Source organism: Bombina bombina, chromosome 6, assembly GCF_027579735.1.
Source record: "Bombina bombina isolate aBomBom1 chromosome 6, aBomBom1.pri, whole genome shotgun sequence".
In the NCBI taxonomy this organism is placed as follows: domain Eukaryota; kingdom Metazoa; phylum Chordata; class Amphibia; order Anura; family Bombinatoridae; genus Bombina; species Bombina bombina.
In genome coordinates, this window is record NC_069504.1 from 464,842,747 (window position 1) to 464,858,274 (window position 15,528).

The window sequence follows — 15,528 nt, forward strand, 5'->3', positions numbered from 1 at the left end:
CAGCCTTGCATCGGTTTCCAGGCTGGTTTGGGTTGTGAGGCATTACCCTCTTGCTTAGAGGATGCAGAATTAGAGGCCGGTCCGTTCCTGAAATTGCGAAAGGAACGAAAATTAGACTTATTTTTGGCCTTGAAAGGCCTATCTTGTGGAAGGGCGTGGCCCTTTCCCCCAGTGATGTCTGAAATAATCTTTCAATTCTGGTCCAAATAGAGTTTTACCTTTGAAAGGGATGTTAAGCAATTTTGTCTTGGATGACACATCCGCTGACCAAGACTTTAGCCAAAGCGATCTGCGCGCCACGATAGCAAACCCTGAATTTTTCGCCGCTAATCTAGCTAATTGCAAAGCGGCATCTAAAATAAAAGAGTTAGCCAACTTAAGTGCGTGAACTCTGTCCATAACCTCCTCATATGGAGTCTCTCTACTAAGAGAGTTTTCTAGTTCCTCGAACCAGAACCACGCTGCTGTAGTGACAGGAACAATGCACGAAATGGGTTGCAGAAGGTAACCTTGCTGTACAAAAATCTTTAAGCAAACCCTCCAATTTTTTATCCATAGGATCTTTGAAAGCACAACTATCTTCGATAGGAATAGTAGTGCGTTTGTTTAGAGTAGAAACTGCCCCCTCAACCTTAGGGACTGTCTGCCATAAGTCCTTTCTGGGGTCGACCATAGGAAATAATTTCTTAAATATAGGGGGGGGGGGGGGGGGGAACAAAAAGGTATGCCGGGCTTTTCCCACTCCTTATTTACTATGTCCGCACCCGCTTGGGTATAGGAAAAGGGTCGGGGTGCACCGGAACCTCTAGGAACTTGTCCATCTTGCATAATTTCTCTGGAATGACCAAGTTGTCACAATCATCCAGAGTAGATAACACCTCCTTAAGCAGCGCGCGGAGATGTTCTAATTTAAATTTAAATGTCACAACATCAGGTTCAGCTTGAGAAATTTTTCCTGAATCTAAAAATTTCCCCATCTGACAAAACCTCCCTCATGGCCCCTTCAGATTGGTGTGAGGGTATGACAGAACAATTATCAGCGCCCTCCTGCTCCATAGTGTTTAAAACAGAGCAATCGCGCTTTCTCTGATAAGTAGGCATTTTGGATAAAATATTTGCTATGGAGTTATCCATTACAGCCGTTAATTGTTGCATGGTAATAAGCATTGGCGCACTAGATGTACTAGGGGCCTCCTGTGTGGGCAAAACTGGTGTGTACACACAGTAGGAGATGATGTAGTATCATGTTTACTCCCCTCATCTGAGGAATCATCTTGGGCAATTTCATTATCTGTGGCAGTACTGTCCTTACTTTGTTTGGACGCTATGGCACAATTATCACATAAATTTAAATGGGGAGACACATTGGCTTTCATACATATAGAACATAGCTTATCCGAAGGCACAGACATGTTAAACAGGCTTAAACTTGTCAACCAAGCACAAAAAACGTTTTAAAACAAAACCGTTACTGTCTCTTTAAATTTTAAACAGAAAACACTTTATTACTGAATATGTGAAAAAGTATGAAGGAATTGTTCAAAAATTACCAAAATTTCACCACAGTGTCTTAAAGCATTAAGAGTATTTCACACCAAATTTCAGAGCTTTAACCCTTAAAATAACGGAACCGTTTACAAATTTAACCCCTATACAGTCCCAGCTATAGCCTTTGCTGAGACCTAACCAAGCCCAGAGGGGAATACGATACCAATTGACGCCTTCTAGAAGCTTTTCCAGCAAATTTCAGATCCTCACACATGCATCTGCATGCCCTGCTCTCAAAAAACAACTGCGCAGTAATGGCGCGAAAATGAGGCTCAGTCTACAACTAGGAAGGCCCCCTGACTGGAAAAGGTGTCTAACATAGTGCCTGCCGTTTAATAAACGTTCCCCAAGTTTATAAATGCGAATTGTCAGCATAAATATGAATAAAATGCCCAAATAAAGCAATCGATTTAGCCCATAAAAATGTCTACCAGTTTTTTAGCCCATATTAAGCCCTTTATTCTGTTTGTTTGACTAAGAAAATGGCTTACCGGTCCCCATGAGGGGAAATGACAGCCTTCCAGCATTACATGGTCTTGTTAGAAATATGGCTAGTCATACCTTAAGCAGAAAAGTCTGCTAACTGTTTCCCCCAACTGAAGTTACTTCATCTCAACAGTCCTATGTGGAAACAGCAATCGATTTTAGTTACTGTCTACTAAAATCATCTTCCTCTCACAAACAGAAATCTTCATCCTTTTCTGTTTCAGAGTAAATAGTACATACCAGCACTATTTTAAAATAACAAACACTTGATAGAAGAATAAAAACTACATTTAAACACCAAAAAACTCTTAACCATCTCCGTGGAGATGTTGCCTGTGCAACGGCAAAGAGAATGACTGGGGTGGGCGGAGCCTAGGAGGGACTATATGGCCAGCTTTGCTGGGACTCTTTGCCATTTCCTGTTGGGGAAGAGATATCCCACAAGTAAGGATGACGCCGTGGACCGGACACACCAATGTTGGAGAAAAAGAATGCATTGTACAGGCAGAGCTGCGCGGCTAGTAGGAGCTGCTCTTAGTCAGAACTTTTTGACTTGCTGCTTGAAATGAGTTTATAGCTATAGGTTTTTTCAGGAGGTGCTATGATGGACAGTCTCTTGGCTCTGTCTGGTCCAAGACTACATTACAGCTAGTTGAAGGTAAGCTTATTTTCTTCAAAACATTAACAATTAAAGCTTCTGTTAGGTTAACTTTTTCCGTACCTTGCCCAGTCCACATGTAAAAAAAAAAAAAAAAAAAAAATATATATCTTCATTCTAATTAGAACATACATGATTAGATATAGCTGGAGCATGAAGGGGGAAGCTAATGAGCAAGTGAAGTAAAAATTTAACTGCCAACTTTTAAGGTTTGGTTCAGTTCCCAAATGTCCTCCTTAAAAGGGACATTATACAGTAGATTTTTTCTTTTCATAAAAAATGCTGTAGATTATCCATATATAGCCCTTCTGGATGTATAGTTTTATTGTTAACTAATATGCTGATTTTCAGACTCCTAACCAAGCAACAAAGTTTTAGAGGGATACTGATGTATACCGACTTCAGACTGCTTCTGTTTGTATAACGGGTCTTTGCATATGCAGGGGAGGTTCTGCTCCCAGCCCCTTTCATTGGGTGTCCCAGGCTTTTCTCATTAACAGTGTTAAATTGGGATCTTTAAAAAGGTTTTAAACTCAAATTTTATATCAATATCCGTGCATATTCTTTATTAGTGTCTATTACATGTAGTTAAATGACAATTTGTGTGCACTGCCCCTTAAAAAAACCCAGATTTTTCTTTTGTTGGGAAAAAAGCAAAAATGCATTACTGGAAACAAGTCGGTGAGCAAACAAAAAGCATATGTGAAGCCAGCTCCCAGTAGTATATTGCTACTTCCAAGCCTGCCTAGACATGTTTTTTTTTTTTAAATAAAAGATACCAAGACAACATAGCAAATCTGATAACAGAAACAAATCGGAAGGTTGTTTAAAAATTGCATGCTCTATGTTAATCATGAATATTTATTGATCCTAAAGACTATAAACCAAAATTAAAAGTTATTAAAAACACATTGTAAACTGCATATCTGAAGATTTTTGTAGTGAATAATGCAGCTTTATTTTTAATTCATTTTCACCTATTTCCCCGCCCCCGCAAAAAAAAAAAAAAAAAAAAACCTTGCTAACCAATCAAGCAAACGCAGATATAGCATGAATTCTGTTTGCAGTTAACAAAAGATTGGAGTAGCCTGCTCTAGTCCCTAAAAAGGTTTAGAACGGTTTCCGCTTTGCTAAAATTGTTATTCGGCTTAATATATTCATTTTACTTCTGTTATAAGATACCAGAAGGAAGAAAAACTCATATTGAAGATGCAATGCACTATTGGGAACACATTTTTAAGCCAATGAAAACAGCCACCAATGAGCAGCTAGCTCCAAACTCCTGAGCCTATCTAGATAAGCTTTTCAACAAAGGAAACCAAGTGACTAAAGCATATTAAAATAGGAGCATACAAACATAACAGCTTTACAATTTTTCTTCTCTGAATCATGAAACAAAAATGTTGGGTTTTATATCCCTTAAAATAGTTTAGATAGTGGGTATCGCCTGCTGTATCCACACCTATACTGAAAATGTCAATACTGAATGGGATATAAATCCTAAAAATATTTTGCGATAGAGTATACCATTAAACAAAAAAGTCCAATTAACTTCCATAAATCAAAATTTATTAATGTCCATAGTATTATTTAGTAGCTACCTAGAGCACTAGAAGATAAGGCAATTTGAAAAGAGAAGTAAAATAGAAAGTTACTTAAAATTACATGCTCTATCCAAATCATGAAAGAAAATTAAAAAAAAATTTGTTTAATATTCATTAAAGTACTGGCGATATATAAAAAAAAAAAGTTTGTGTTCTTTACATTTACACAATCTTTATCTCTTTACACAGTGATAGATCTTTACCTGCAAGTTCAGTCCAATTATAGAAACAGCCATTTTGTATACACAATTATACTAAAAAGGAACAAGTCAATACCCTTTGAACACTGCAGGTGGTATAAAAAAAATTGTAAATAAATTACCATGTATTAAAATACATTAAGCAATAACATCCCTTAAATTTTAATATAGCACCTGCTTACTTAATTGAAATAGCTGCAATATGTAGTCATCTTTTTTAAATGATTTTTACCTTACACTACATTTGTGCAGTCTCCATTAGTCTGACGACAACTTCTAGGCCTTCTGCAGAAGAGTGATGACCTCTTCTGCTTTACACACTGCCATTTAAAATTTTAGCAATATGCACAAACATTTTAGCGACATTTACATATATAAAAAAACAAAAAAAACAACAAAAACTTTACCTTAAAAAGGGACAGTCATCAGAATTTTTTGTTTTAAGATAGATAATCCCTTTTATTACCCATTCCCCAGTTTTGCATAACCAATATACGTTTGTAATTACCTTGTACCTAAGCATCTTGTGACAGCACACTGATCACGACATTATCTATTGACTTTCATTTTAGCCAATTAGTGGTGTCTGACACAATCCATGGGCGCGATCAGAATGTTATCTATATCGTTTACATGAACTAGCAGCCTTCAAGGGGTTAGAAAATCATATGATCCTTCCTAGGTTTAGCTTTCAACTAATACCAAGAGAAAGCAAAATTGGTGATAAAAGTAAATTGGAATGCTGTTAAAAAATGACATGCCTTATTTGACACATGAATTTGTTGGACTGGACTGTCCCTTTAAACAGACAGTTTCATTCATTTAAAATGTTTTAAAGACCATTCCTTTGTAAAATAATTACTTTAGTTATGACAAACATCCCGCCAATCCTCCACCTGCATCTCATACTGCATTTGACAAATGACTAACCCAGCTTCATCCAATCATTGCATGTCCCACAAGCTGTATGCCATAAGGGGGGGCATGCAACAGCTGGATGAAGCCAGATGTCATTGATTAGATACAGTATGATGTGGGTCAGAGGAACTGCATTATGTTTGCCATAACCGAACCGTAATTTTAGAAAGGAATGGTCTTAAAATAAAAATAATGAATAAAACTGCACCGGTTTAAGATTAATTTTATATACTATGTCTTAAAGTGACAGTATACACCAATTTTCATATAACTGCATCTTATTCTTTATAGTAGTGTCTTACGGGCAGATACCGATATAAAAATCCAGTATAGAACAGTTTATAATATAATAAAAAAAAAAAACACAACTTTATGGGCTATATAAATAGATCTACAAAACGTATTCAAATAAGTATATAATGTCCCGTTAAAGTGAAACTAAATCCTAGCATTTTACAAACGCTAGGATTTACTATTGAAACAAATAAATGGCACTTTCATTCATGAAGTATAAGATACTTCATGTAGAAAGCTTTTATTTCATTCAATTGATCGCCGTTAGCTGCATCGGCAGCCCACGGTTAAAAAAATTTTTTGGCTTATAGGTGATGTTTTCAACTTTTAGCCAATAGCCGTGATGTAAATCCGGCTAGGCGCCCATGAAAAAGTCACTTAGCCAAAACATTTTTTTAGACGTGCTTTGCTGTAGGAGCTAAGATCGGCGATCGATTGCATCAAATAAAGGAGCTTTCTACATGAAGTATCTTATACTTCATAAATAAAAAAGTGCCCTTTGTTTCAATAGTAAATCCTAGTATTTACTTTCACTTTAAGTACCAGACCTTACAATAAACTTTAAAGGGACAGTCCACACTAAAATTATTTAAAAAAAGATAGGATATGACTACTATCCTAAGCTTTGCACAACCATCATTGTTAGATTAATATACATTAAAACCTATGTGTCTGCCTGTTTCTAAGCCATTAGACAGCCTCTTTTCAGATGCTTTTAGTTTCACAACAGGGGGGGTGCTAGTTCATGTGAGCCACATAGATACCATTGTGATCACACTGCACTTATTGGCTAAAATGCAAGTAAACAGCATCCTGATCACATGACTTTTAGTTATCTGTCAGAAGATGCTTATATACAAGGTAATCAGAGGTAAAAAGTATAATATAACTTATGTAAAAGCTGGGGAATGAGTAATAAAGGGATTAATCTATCTTTTAAAACAAAAGGACTGTCTACACCAGAAGTAGAATTAAAGTTTCCTAGCATAAGTATATTTTATGACACTTCCTACAACTGGAGGATATGCATGTAGCAATGGCTTGGGCACCTGAGGTGACCATTTTTTGCGATTGCTCCATTTGCTAGTCAATTACTTTTTGCAATTATAGCCACAATATTTTAGAATAAGATTTAAAAAAAAAAAAAAAAATCCTACTCAGTTTCCATCCTCCTTGGAAAAAGTGGTTCTCAAAAGTTAAATTAGATCCTTTTGTTGTATTTCATATAGTTCTCATTAACTCTCCTAGTTAAATTTAAAAAAGGGACATGAAACCCAACATTTTTCATGATTCAGATAGATACAATTTTAAACAACTTTCCAATTTCCTTCTCTCGTTATCCTTTCCTAGATATACATTTCAGTAAAGCTCAAAAGCAGCAAAGAACCTAGGTTCTAGCTGCTGATTGGTGCGTGTGCATATGTATACATTGATTGTCATTGGCTCACCCATATGAGCAGTTATTTGGAGTAGCAATGCACTACTTGCTTATGATACCAAGTAAATTAGAAAGTTGCTTAAAGGGACACTGAATCATGAAAAAAAAAAAAAGTTGGGTTCAGATAGAGCATGAAATTTTAAGCAACTTTCTAATTTACTCCTATTTTGTTCTCTTGCTATCTTTCTTTTAAAAGCAGGAATGTAAATCTTAGCAGCCAGCCCATTTTAGGTTCAGCACCATGGATAGCGCTTGCTTATTTGAGGCTTTAATTTACCCTCCAATAAGCAAGCATAACCCAGGTCCTCAACCAAATATGGGCTGGCTCCTATGCATCATATTCCTGATTTTTAAATATAGCAAGAGAACGAAGAAAATTTAGGAGTAAATTAGAAAGTTGCTTACAATTGCATGCTCTGAATCATGAAAGAAATTTTGATTTTAGTGTCCCTTTAAAATGTCATGCTCTGAATGCAGAAAAAAAATTGGGTTTCATATCCCTTTAAGTTCTCCATCAGCTACTGTAAAGATCAGCATTAGAAATCTATTCTACAAGGTGCATAAATGACAAAGCGCAATGTTTATTGAATCGATAAAATATATATCTATTGGAGCACAAAAAGTGCTAAAAAAATTTTTTTTTAAAAAAATTAGATCTTTTTTACATGACAATTTGCTGAAGCACGTTACAGCTACTAGGAAGGATCTCCAGATCTCACGGAGAATAGTTTATTTTCAGTGATAAACGAGCAGATAGTAATCCGACTAGAGAAATTAGTTCTCCACTCATATGGAGAAGGGCAAAGAAAACTATGCTACAGGCGCACAGGTGTGCCTCTCCCAAGGAGGGCTGTGGAGAACTGATCAGGCTTTTCTGTAGTGTATACAAAATTCACTAACACTTCTGGCTACGCTCATACAAGTCAGTCCACAAGTTTCCTAAAACATTGTTTATACAGAATGGACAGACTGTACATGTGTTTACTGCTCTAAGGACAGACCGTAACACTACCCTACTAAACAGGAAAGCTCAAGCCGAGATATGCACTTTTTAAAAAAAAAAAAAATCCGAAAAGCTAAGGATATTTTAGATAAAGTTGAATTAATCAAATATAGTAAAAGATGCACTAGAACTTATTTTAATATGGACATGCAATAAAATACCCCATGCTCTGCTGCCCACTTCAAAAGTCAATTTATCTGTGAGCCAATGGTTTGAATTGTGGTCTAATTAGCCCCCTAAGTGCACTAGGGCTGATTGGACAACAAGTTTAAACCTGTAGCTAATTGACTTACTAGTGCACGCTCCACCACTAATTTTAAATCTATACAACCCACCCCCCACAAGCAATAAATTAACTACTAAAATATTACCAACATTCAGGATCTTTTTATAAAGGGGGGAGTTTACCATCACTTTATAACCACAAGAGAATGTCAATCCTAAAATATTTTCTGGGCGATTTTAAAAAATGTGATTATATTGTAATTACAAAGGAGTTTACTGTACCTATAAGCAGAAAAAAAAAAAACTTGATTTTTATTAGACACCTTATCTAAAACTATAGACTAGTTAAGTGTAAATGTATTGACTTAATAAAAGGAACAAGTCGTGTGTATTACAAGGCATTTATTTACTTGCTAGTACTTAAGTATACATTAATGTAAGTCAGATTGTCCATTAAAAACTAGCACAATTCGTTTTAAGATGTTAATGCTTTATTTAGAATACCAAGGTACGGCAGCTACCTGTTGTAATAAGGTTTGATTCATAGCCCCAGCCATTATAGAAAGCAGTTAGGTAGTGTACATTGGCATGCCTTCTCATAAGTGTGCATTTTATATGCAACTGAAAACAAATCTGGCATTACATTTAACAAAAAAAGTACCTTAGTTACACCAAGTTACAATGAAAGTAAAGTTTAACGTTGCAGTTACATTCTTTGCTGTAGACATTAGTCATGGATGCTCAATATTCACAATCTTACAATCAGATGTTAATACCATGAAAACCCAAAGCAAAAATGTATACAAATGGGAAGCAACTGAAATTGTGTCAATTGCTTTAGCTTAGTTGCAGGTACTTACTGTAACTAAGGCAAACTGGTTAGCTACAAATTACAGTTGTGTGGAATTTACTTTATACAATTTTAAATCCATAACGTTAGGTATTGTGACACATTGTATGCCAAGCTTGGTTATTGAGCCTTTATTAGCGACACCTCACGTAACATGCACCACGCCAATAGGAGTCAGCGGCCAAGGAAGACAGTCAAATCATATTTTATGATAATAAACTAAGAAGCATTTAATGGCTGATATAACCACACTGAAAACAGGCTACTCAAAGTTGTTTTTTATTCAAAAGCTAGGATAGCTTCAATATCCATGTTATGGTGAATCAGAACACATGTAAAATACCTTACAATACATTAGATTCCAAAAAGGTACCAAAAAGTACAGTAAAATTAACACTTCCAGTACTGGAAATGTATGACACAAAACAATACAAAATAAAAAGGTGGAAAAGTGACACTGTTTCCTAAGATGAATCTCATTCTGTACAACAGGAGTAATGTAGAGTCCATACTTAACTCCAAGAGGCAGTCCCTAGTTGCAGAGCTGCAGCTTTAAGCAGACCCCAAAAATCAGCTCAGTTTTAAACCTATTGATAAAATCATTAATTAATACCTTTCTTGCAGAACTAGCATTTACACACCACACTAACAAAACTGAATATGCAATTTAACACTTAGAAGTCCATCGGGAGTATTGTACAGTGAGAATCTTTAACAGGCCATGGGATTTGTAGAAATTTAGATTTGGTACATTATTCAATATCCAGAGTTTAAAAAAAATCCACGCGGTTTTCTGAAATACTGAGCATGCCACAGCATACCTGAATTAAGAAAATGTTCAATATGGCTTGTAATTATTCTGATGGCCACCGCGCCTGGGAGCTTTTCCATAGCTTGCACTGCCCTGACCTGAAAAGACAAACATTAAATTTCTTGCTCACTTAATATGCACTAAGCAAACCTGCCAATGTACTGTATATGCCTAACTCTGGTCAGCAACTGCTATATAATAAGGTTTATGTCAGTCTGATTTCCTGATGACTAGAGCCAAGAACCAGATTACTTACTGTAGTCATAGCCTGGTCCATATCCATAATATCCATATCCAGTGTAGTCATAGTTTCCATAGCCTCCACCATAACCTTGCTGTCCATAACCACCATATCCCTGGCTGCCATATCCTTGGTTCCAGTAGTTGTTATATCCTGGATTCCAACTCTGGCCTTGTGCTATTTTTAAAAGTTAAAATTTACATTAATGTATGAACCTCTATAAAATTAGATCTTAAAGTCAAATATATAGTGCATATAGAGCTATAAATCTTCCCTGAAAAGATTTAAAATGTTTCCACCAAAAGTTAAAGGAAGGTACTTAAAAGGGACATGAAACCCTAACATTCTCCATCATTGTTTTTAGGTAGAAAAATACAAAATTTTATAACAACTTTCCAGTTTATGTCTATTAAAGTTTGCTTCATTCTCCTGGTATCATTTGCTGGAGCAACAATGCACTACTGGTTTCTAACTCAACACATGGGTGAGCCAATGACAATGTGAGAATACAAACCAATCGGGCAGCTAGAACCTAAGTTTAGCTGCTCCTGAGCAAAGTAAAATGAGACTGAAGCAAATTAAATACATAAATTGGAAAGTTATTTAAAATGGTATGCTATCTAAAGCATGAGTCTAATTATGATTTCACTGTCCCTTTAAGTGATGAAAACCAAATTTTATCTTTCATGATTTCTTGTTTACTCCTAGCCACCAATCAGCAAGCGCTACCCATATGCTGAACCAAAAATGGGCTGGCTCCTAAGCTTACATTAAAATAAAGATACCAAGACAAAGAACATTTTAGGATTCATATACCTTTATTTACACAACTTCCCCTGGAACCCGTCAGAAAATTTAGACATGCCACGATTGCACCTGAGTGATCTAGTATCAAATCACCATTTCATTATTCTCAGACTAGCTCTAGGAGTGCAGAAATGCAGGTGTCTGAACAAAATAATTGCGGACAACTATAGCAAAAACTTTGTTTGCAAACCCCCCCCCCCCCCCCCCAATTTTTTTTAACATACACACCCCACACCCAACATTAAGTGCAGCACACAGACTAATACACATCAGGCTAGTTACACTGGCAAGAGATATTTTTAAATTGCATGTAAGACGCACACACATTAATGCAAATTTGCAAAGGACTTATGATTTCCCAGATACACTACCAAGTGACAGATCCCTTCAAGTTGTCTTTATTCTGCTCACCTTTAAATTAAATTCTAATAGATCAGTTACATGCTCCTTATTCAGGAGTCAGCAATACAAAAGTTGCATGCTCTACATACCTTGCAGTATAATCAGGTATAGCTATACAATAGTAAGCCCCTGCACTGATCTAAGCAAACCCCAAACGAGGAAGTAGATATTTCAACAGCAAGCAACATAATGCAGTACAAACATCTGGATGTCATACTGAAAAGATTAGAAAGTTTCAGTGAGTAACTCAGATACACATGCTACATTACCTTTTCCACCTCTGCCTCCTCTTCCACCACTAAAGCCACCTCGACCACCATACTGTTGCTGGTACACTTCTTTAGGTTGTGCTATTTTTATTTCACACTAAAATATATAAAAAGTTATGGACCTTTAAAATAAAAGCACAAAGAAAACACACACAACCAACCACGACTAAATCACAATACATAGCATGGGCAAGAAAATTCTTGGGTACATACCTTGCTACCGCTAACATTGTGGTATTTCTTTTCCAGTATTTTTTTCACTGGCTCCTCTTCTTTAAAGGTTATGAAAACAAAGCCTCTTCTCTTGTTAGTTTTAGGGTCCATTGGCAATTCAATTGCCTCTATCTATAAGAAACCACCATTAAAATAATGCAACCACTTAAAATCCAGAGCAAAAAGCAGGATTTTAGTAGTTAAATACCTCTCCATATGTTCCAAAATATTCCCGTATTTTATCCTCTCCTGCTTCTGGGTTGAGTCCACCAACGAATATTTTCTTTATTGGGTCTTTTTTCATTGCCATTGCTTTCTTGGGATCAATTAATCGTCCATCGAGTCTGTGTTCTTTTTGCTCCAATACCTGAAAAATGAAATTAGAAAACTTAAAGAAAAAAGGGAAGCACATTGCAATTACCGTGTTTCTATAAATGCAAGAAATGTATTTTAAAGTCTTCATTTTTCAGAAACATGGTGTTAACAGCAATGGCTGGGCTTTATACTGCAGAGGTTAGTCATGTTTGTATACAGTGCATTATTTTGCAATTAAATTTGGTATGGGACCGAAATGTAGCAGGCTACATGTGTAGAGTTAAATTATGTAAGGCAAAATAGCAGTTTCATTATGCATATAAAACATTTTAACGTATGTACTGCCTCTAGAAAGGGTCGTCTACACCAGCATGGAGCTTTTCCTTTGTTTACATACCTTGTCAACACTGGCAGCATCTTTAAACAGAATGAATCCAAATCCTCTTGATCGCCCAGTGTTTTGATCCATTTTGATTGTGCAGTCTGATACTTCACCAAATTTAGAAAAGTAGTCTTTCAAGTCTTTTTTGCTTGTATCCCAACTTAGGCCACCAACAAACATTTTCCTAAAATTGCAATCAACTAATTAATGCAAGTTTAAAGTCAATTAGATTGGGGAAAGTTACCTATAGAGAAATGGTTTAGGTTTAGAAAACAGCAGCATGGTATAACTGGTACAGATTTGTACCCATTTGCAGTAGGTCATAGGACAACAAATATCTAATTCTTGTAAAACGCCAAGTGTGTAATCATTAAAATACATACATTATGCAATGCTGTAATGTTTCAGTGTCAATGGTTAAGACAATAAGCAAAACTTATACATAAAAAATAGTAGGAAAATTAAAGTTGTTAATCTCCAAAAGACAAAAACAGTCAGAACTATACTTACCACAAACTAATATAGCATTTAATAACTTATATTGAATTGACCCTCCCCCATGCTGCACATGGCGCCAACAAAGGCAATCAGAACAAAGGCAGCGAGCCGCTCATTGTCATTGGTACCCATGTCCCCAAAATCCACAGATAATAACAAAAAATGTGAGAAAATAGGTAAAGATAACTTACATTCCTTCATTTAAAGGGGAAGAAATATCAGCTACGCACCCTGCGTCCTCATCGCCTTTGCTGGCATCGATCTGATCACCTTCGGAGCCGTTTTGGCCTTCGGCCTCGGGTGCCTCTTTTGCCTCAGCGCCTTCAGCATCAGCTGCTTCGTGACCGTTCTCAGCGGTCTCCATGTATTGCTGTTCAGTATCAGACATTTTGGATGTGTGGTCTTTAGCGCCTATTGGAAAATGGAGATCGGCATTGTTAGAAGGCGGAAACTGGGACGCGCGGCCTACCTGCTCTGTTTCGGGCCTACATTTGATAAAATCTTACTGATTCATATAAGCTACCAACCGCTAATCACACCAGTTGAACAAACGTGTTATAAATAAATAATCTCAACAGACATAGTAATGCAACCTCTTTTAGCGAGAATTAAAAAAAACGGAATAAAAAAAAAACACAATCGCGTAAAAAAACAAACGAATACAACACTACATCACAACAGAAAACGAACAAAACGTCAAAGAAAATACACCAGTGTAAAATGGTAAAGGTAGGAAAAAATAAAATCCTCACTAAGCTTGCTTACACGAGAGACTGCGAACGTTTAATTCCTCCAAGATGGACTCTCCCAACAATGCCAACTCGTGGCTACCTTTATAGAGCCGGATGGCTGCACTGTGGAACACGACGTACTGTAGTTGGTTAACACGACACGTCAATCATAACGATTAGCGCACGCTATTGGTCATTTTATTCACAGACTGTAGGGCGTTTGTAGTTTGGTTTTAACATCGCGATATTATCATTTGAACTCCCTTACTCAACCGCCAGAAGCGCCGGTGTTTAACCCTTTAGAAACCAGAGGCCTTTATTACTGTTACGGGACTAAGAATGCATGAGATTATGTGCATGCTATACCGGCGCACAATGCAACAAAATACGTATATACGGCATGTGTCACGAGGCGCCTATGTAAAACGGTTTGCTGAATAGCTTTAATTTTACCCATATCAGCTTTATACGTTTTCTTTATTACCACTACCCGGAAATAAAATGGCTACCAGCGTCGGGCAGACTAAACAAAGCGACTAGATTTTTAGCAAGTGCGATATATATATATATTGTTTTTCGTTGTAGAAATGTAATGGCAAATTGTTTCGTCACGTGAAATATCTGTTGCATGTATTTCGTACACCATTTAACATGTTACATTATTAATAACTGTATAACGTTATATTGAGCTGATAAAATTGTGAGTCTTTCAACATCACATTATTTTTAAATAGCCCAGCTGAATTATACTTTTGCCCTCATAACACATATTAAACGCTATGTAAAATATATAAGTAGCATCATGTTTAGCAGTACCTTAGTTTCCTTTGTGCTGCTTTAACGGATGAACTATCATAGGATTAGGGTTTTATAGGTTGATCGATAAAGGAGTGTGGATTACATTTTATATATATTTAACAAATCATGTTCGTATCTGAATATATAATACACTTTACAAAATTTAAATACTAATTTTGATATATATGGTGAGTTCAAGCAATAATATAGAAAATAGAGGGATCGACTAAAACGAAATTCACATCCTCCTAAAGCAATGTCTATCTTCACCCTCTGTATAACCAAGAGCAAGAATACAAAAATAATCTAAAATTTTATGTAGACCCCTTTTGACCAGATACTAGAGAGATCCTTCTGTCCCATATTGGCTTTCCCATCTTGTATTTACTTGTTGACCCCTGTGTAAGCTCAACTGAATCTTTTAGTGGAATGCAAATAAAGATGCATTTTGCGTGTGTGCATTTCAAAAAGGGGGGAGCTGCAAGGCAGAAAAAAAGAAAATCACCCTTTCTAATTTATGTGGACACATATGCTTTTTTCACTATGCATCTTTTGATGATTTTGAAAATTAGGGGAGTCAGTAGCGTGTCTTAAGGGACCATTATAGTTAAAAATAAATGACATGCTTTAATCCGTTATAGCATGTAATTTTAAGGCTATCGACCCTAGACTACCGGGTGTTTAATTCTTGCAAAGGGGTTAAACACAGTAGAAACACAGCTGATTCCATGGGGACCATTTATCAAGCTCCGAACGGAGCTTGTGGACCACTGCTCCATAACGGCAGACAGGTATCGCCGGAAATCAACCCGATCGGGTTGACTGACACCTCCCTGC

The 15,528-nt window shown here is 36.4% G+C and overlaps 1 protein-coding gene across 6 annotated transcripts in view; it reads right to left on the minus strand.

Moving 5' to 3' along the window:
• The window catches only part of HNRNPAB (heterogeneous nuclear ribonucleoprotein A/B), a 193,768-nt gene extending 179,757 nt beyond the window's left edge, over positions 1 to 14,011 (minus strand). For 3 of the 6 annotated variants that reach the window (XM_053717247.1, XM_053717249.1, XM_053717248.1), the window contains exons 1-8: positions 13,928 to 14,011; positions 13,354 to 13,573; positions 12,680 to 12,848; positions 12,176 to 12,334; positions 11,968 to 12,099; positions 11,755 to 11,851; positions 10,292 to 10,453; positions 10,046 to 10,133 (exon numbers count right to left, since the gene is read on the minus strand). In XM_053717247.1, coding sequence (XP_053573222.1) covers positions 10,063 to 10,133; positions 10,292 to 10,453; positions 11,755 to 11,851; positions 11,968 to 12,099; positions 12,176 to 12,334; positions 12,680 to 12,848; positions 13,354 to 13,550 — 987 coding nt within the window. In that variant the 5' untranslated portion in view covers positions 13,551 to 13,573; positions 13,928 to 14,011 and the 3' untranslated portion in view covers positions 10,046 to 10,062. Of the gene's footprint in view, positions 1 to 9,487; positions 10,134 to 10,291; positions 10,454 to 11,754; positions 11,852 to 11,967; positions 12,100 to 12,175; positions 12,335 to 12,679; positions 12,849 to 13,353; positions 13,574 to 13,927 lie in introns of those variants that run through there. The other 3 variants (XM_053717246.1, XM_053717250.1, XM_053717245.1) reach the window with 3 other exon arrangements.
• Positions 14,012 to 15,528: the final 1,517 nt, after the last annotated feature.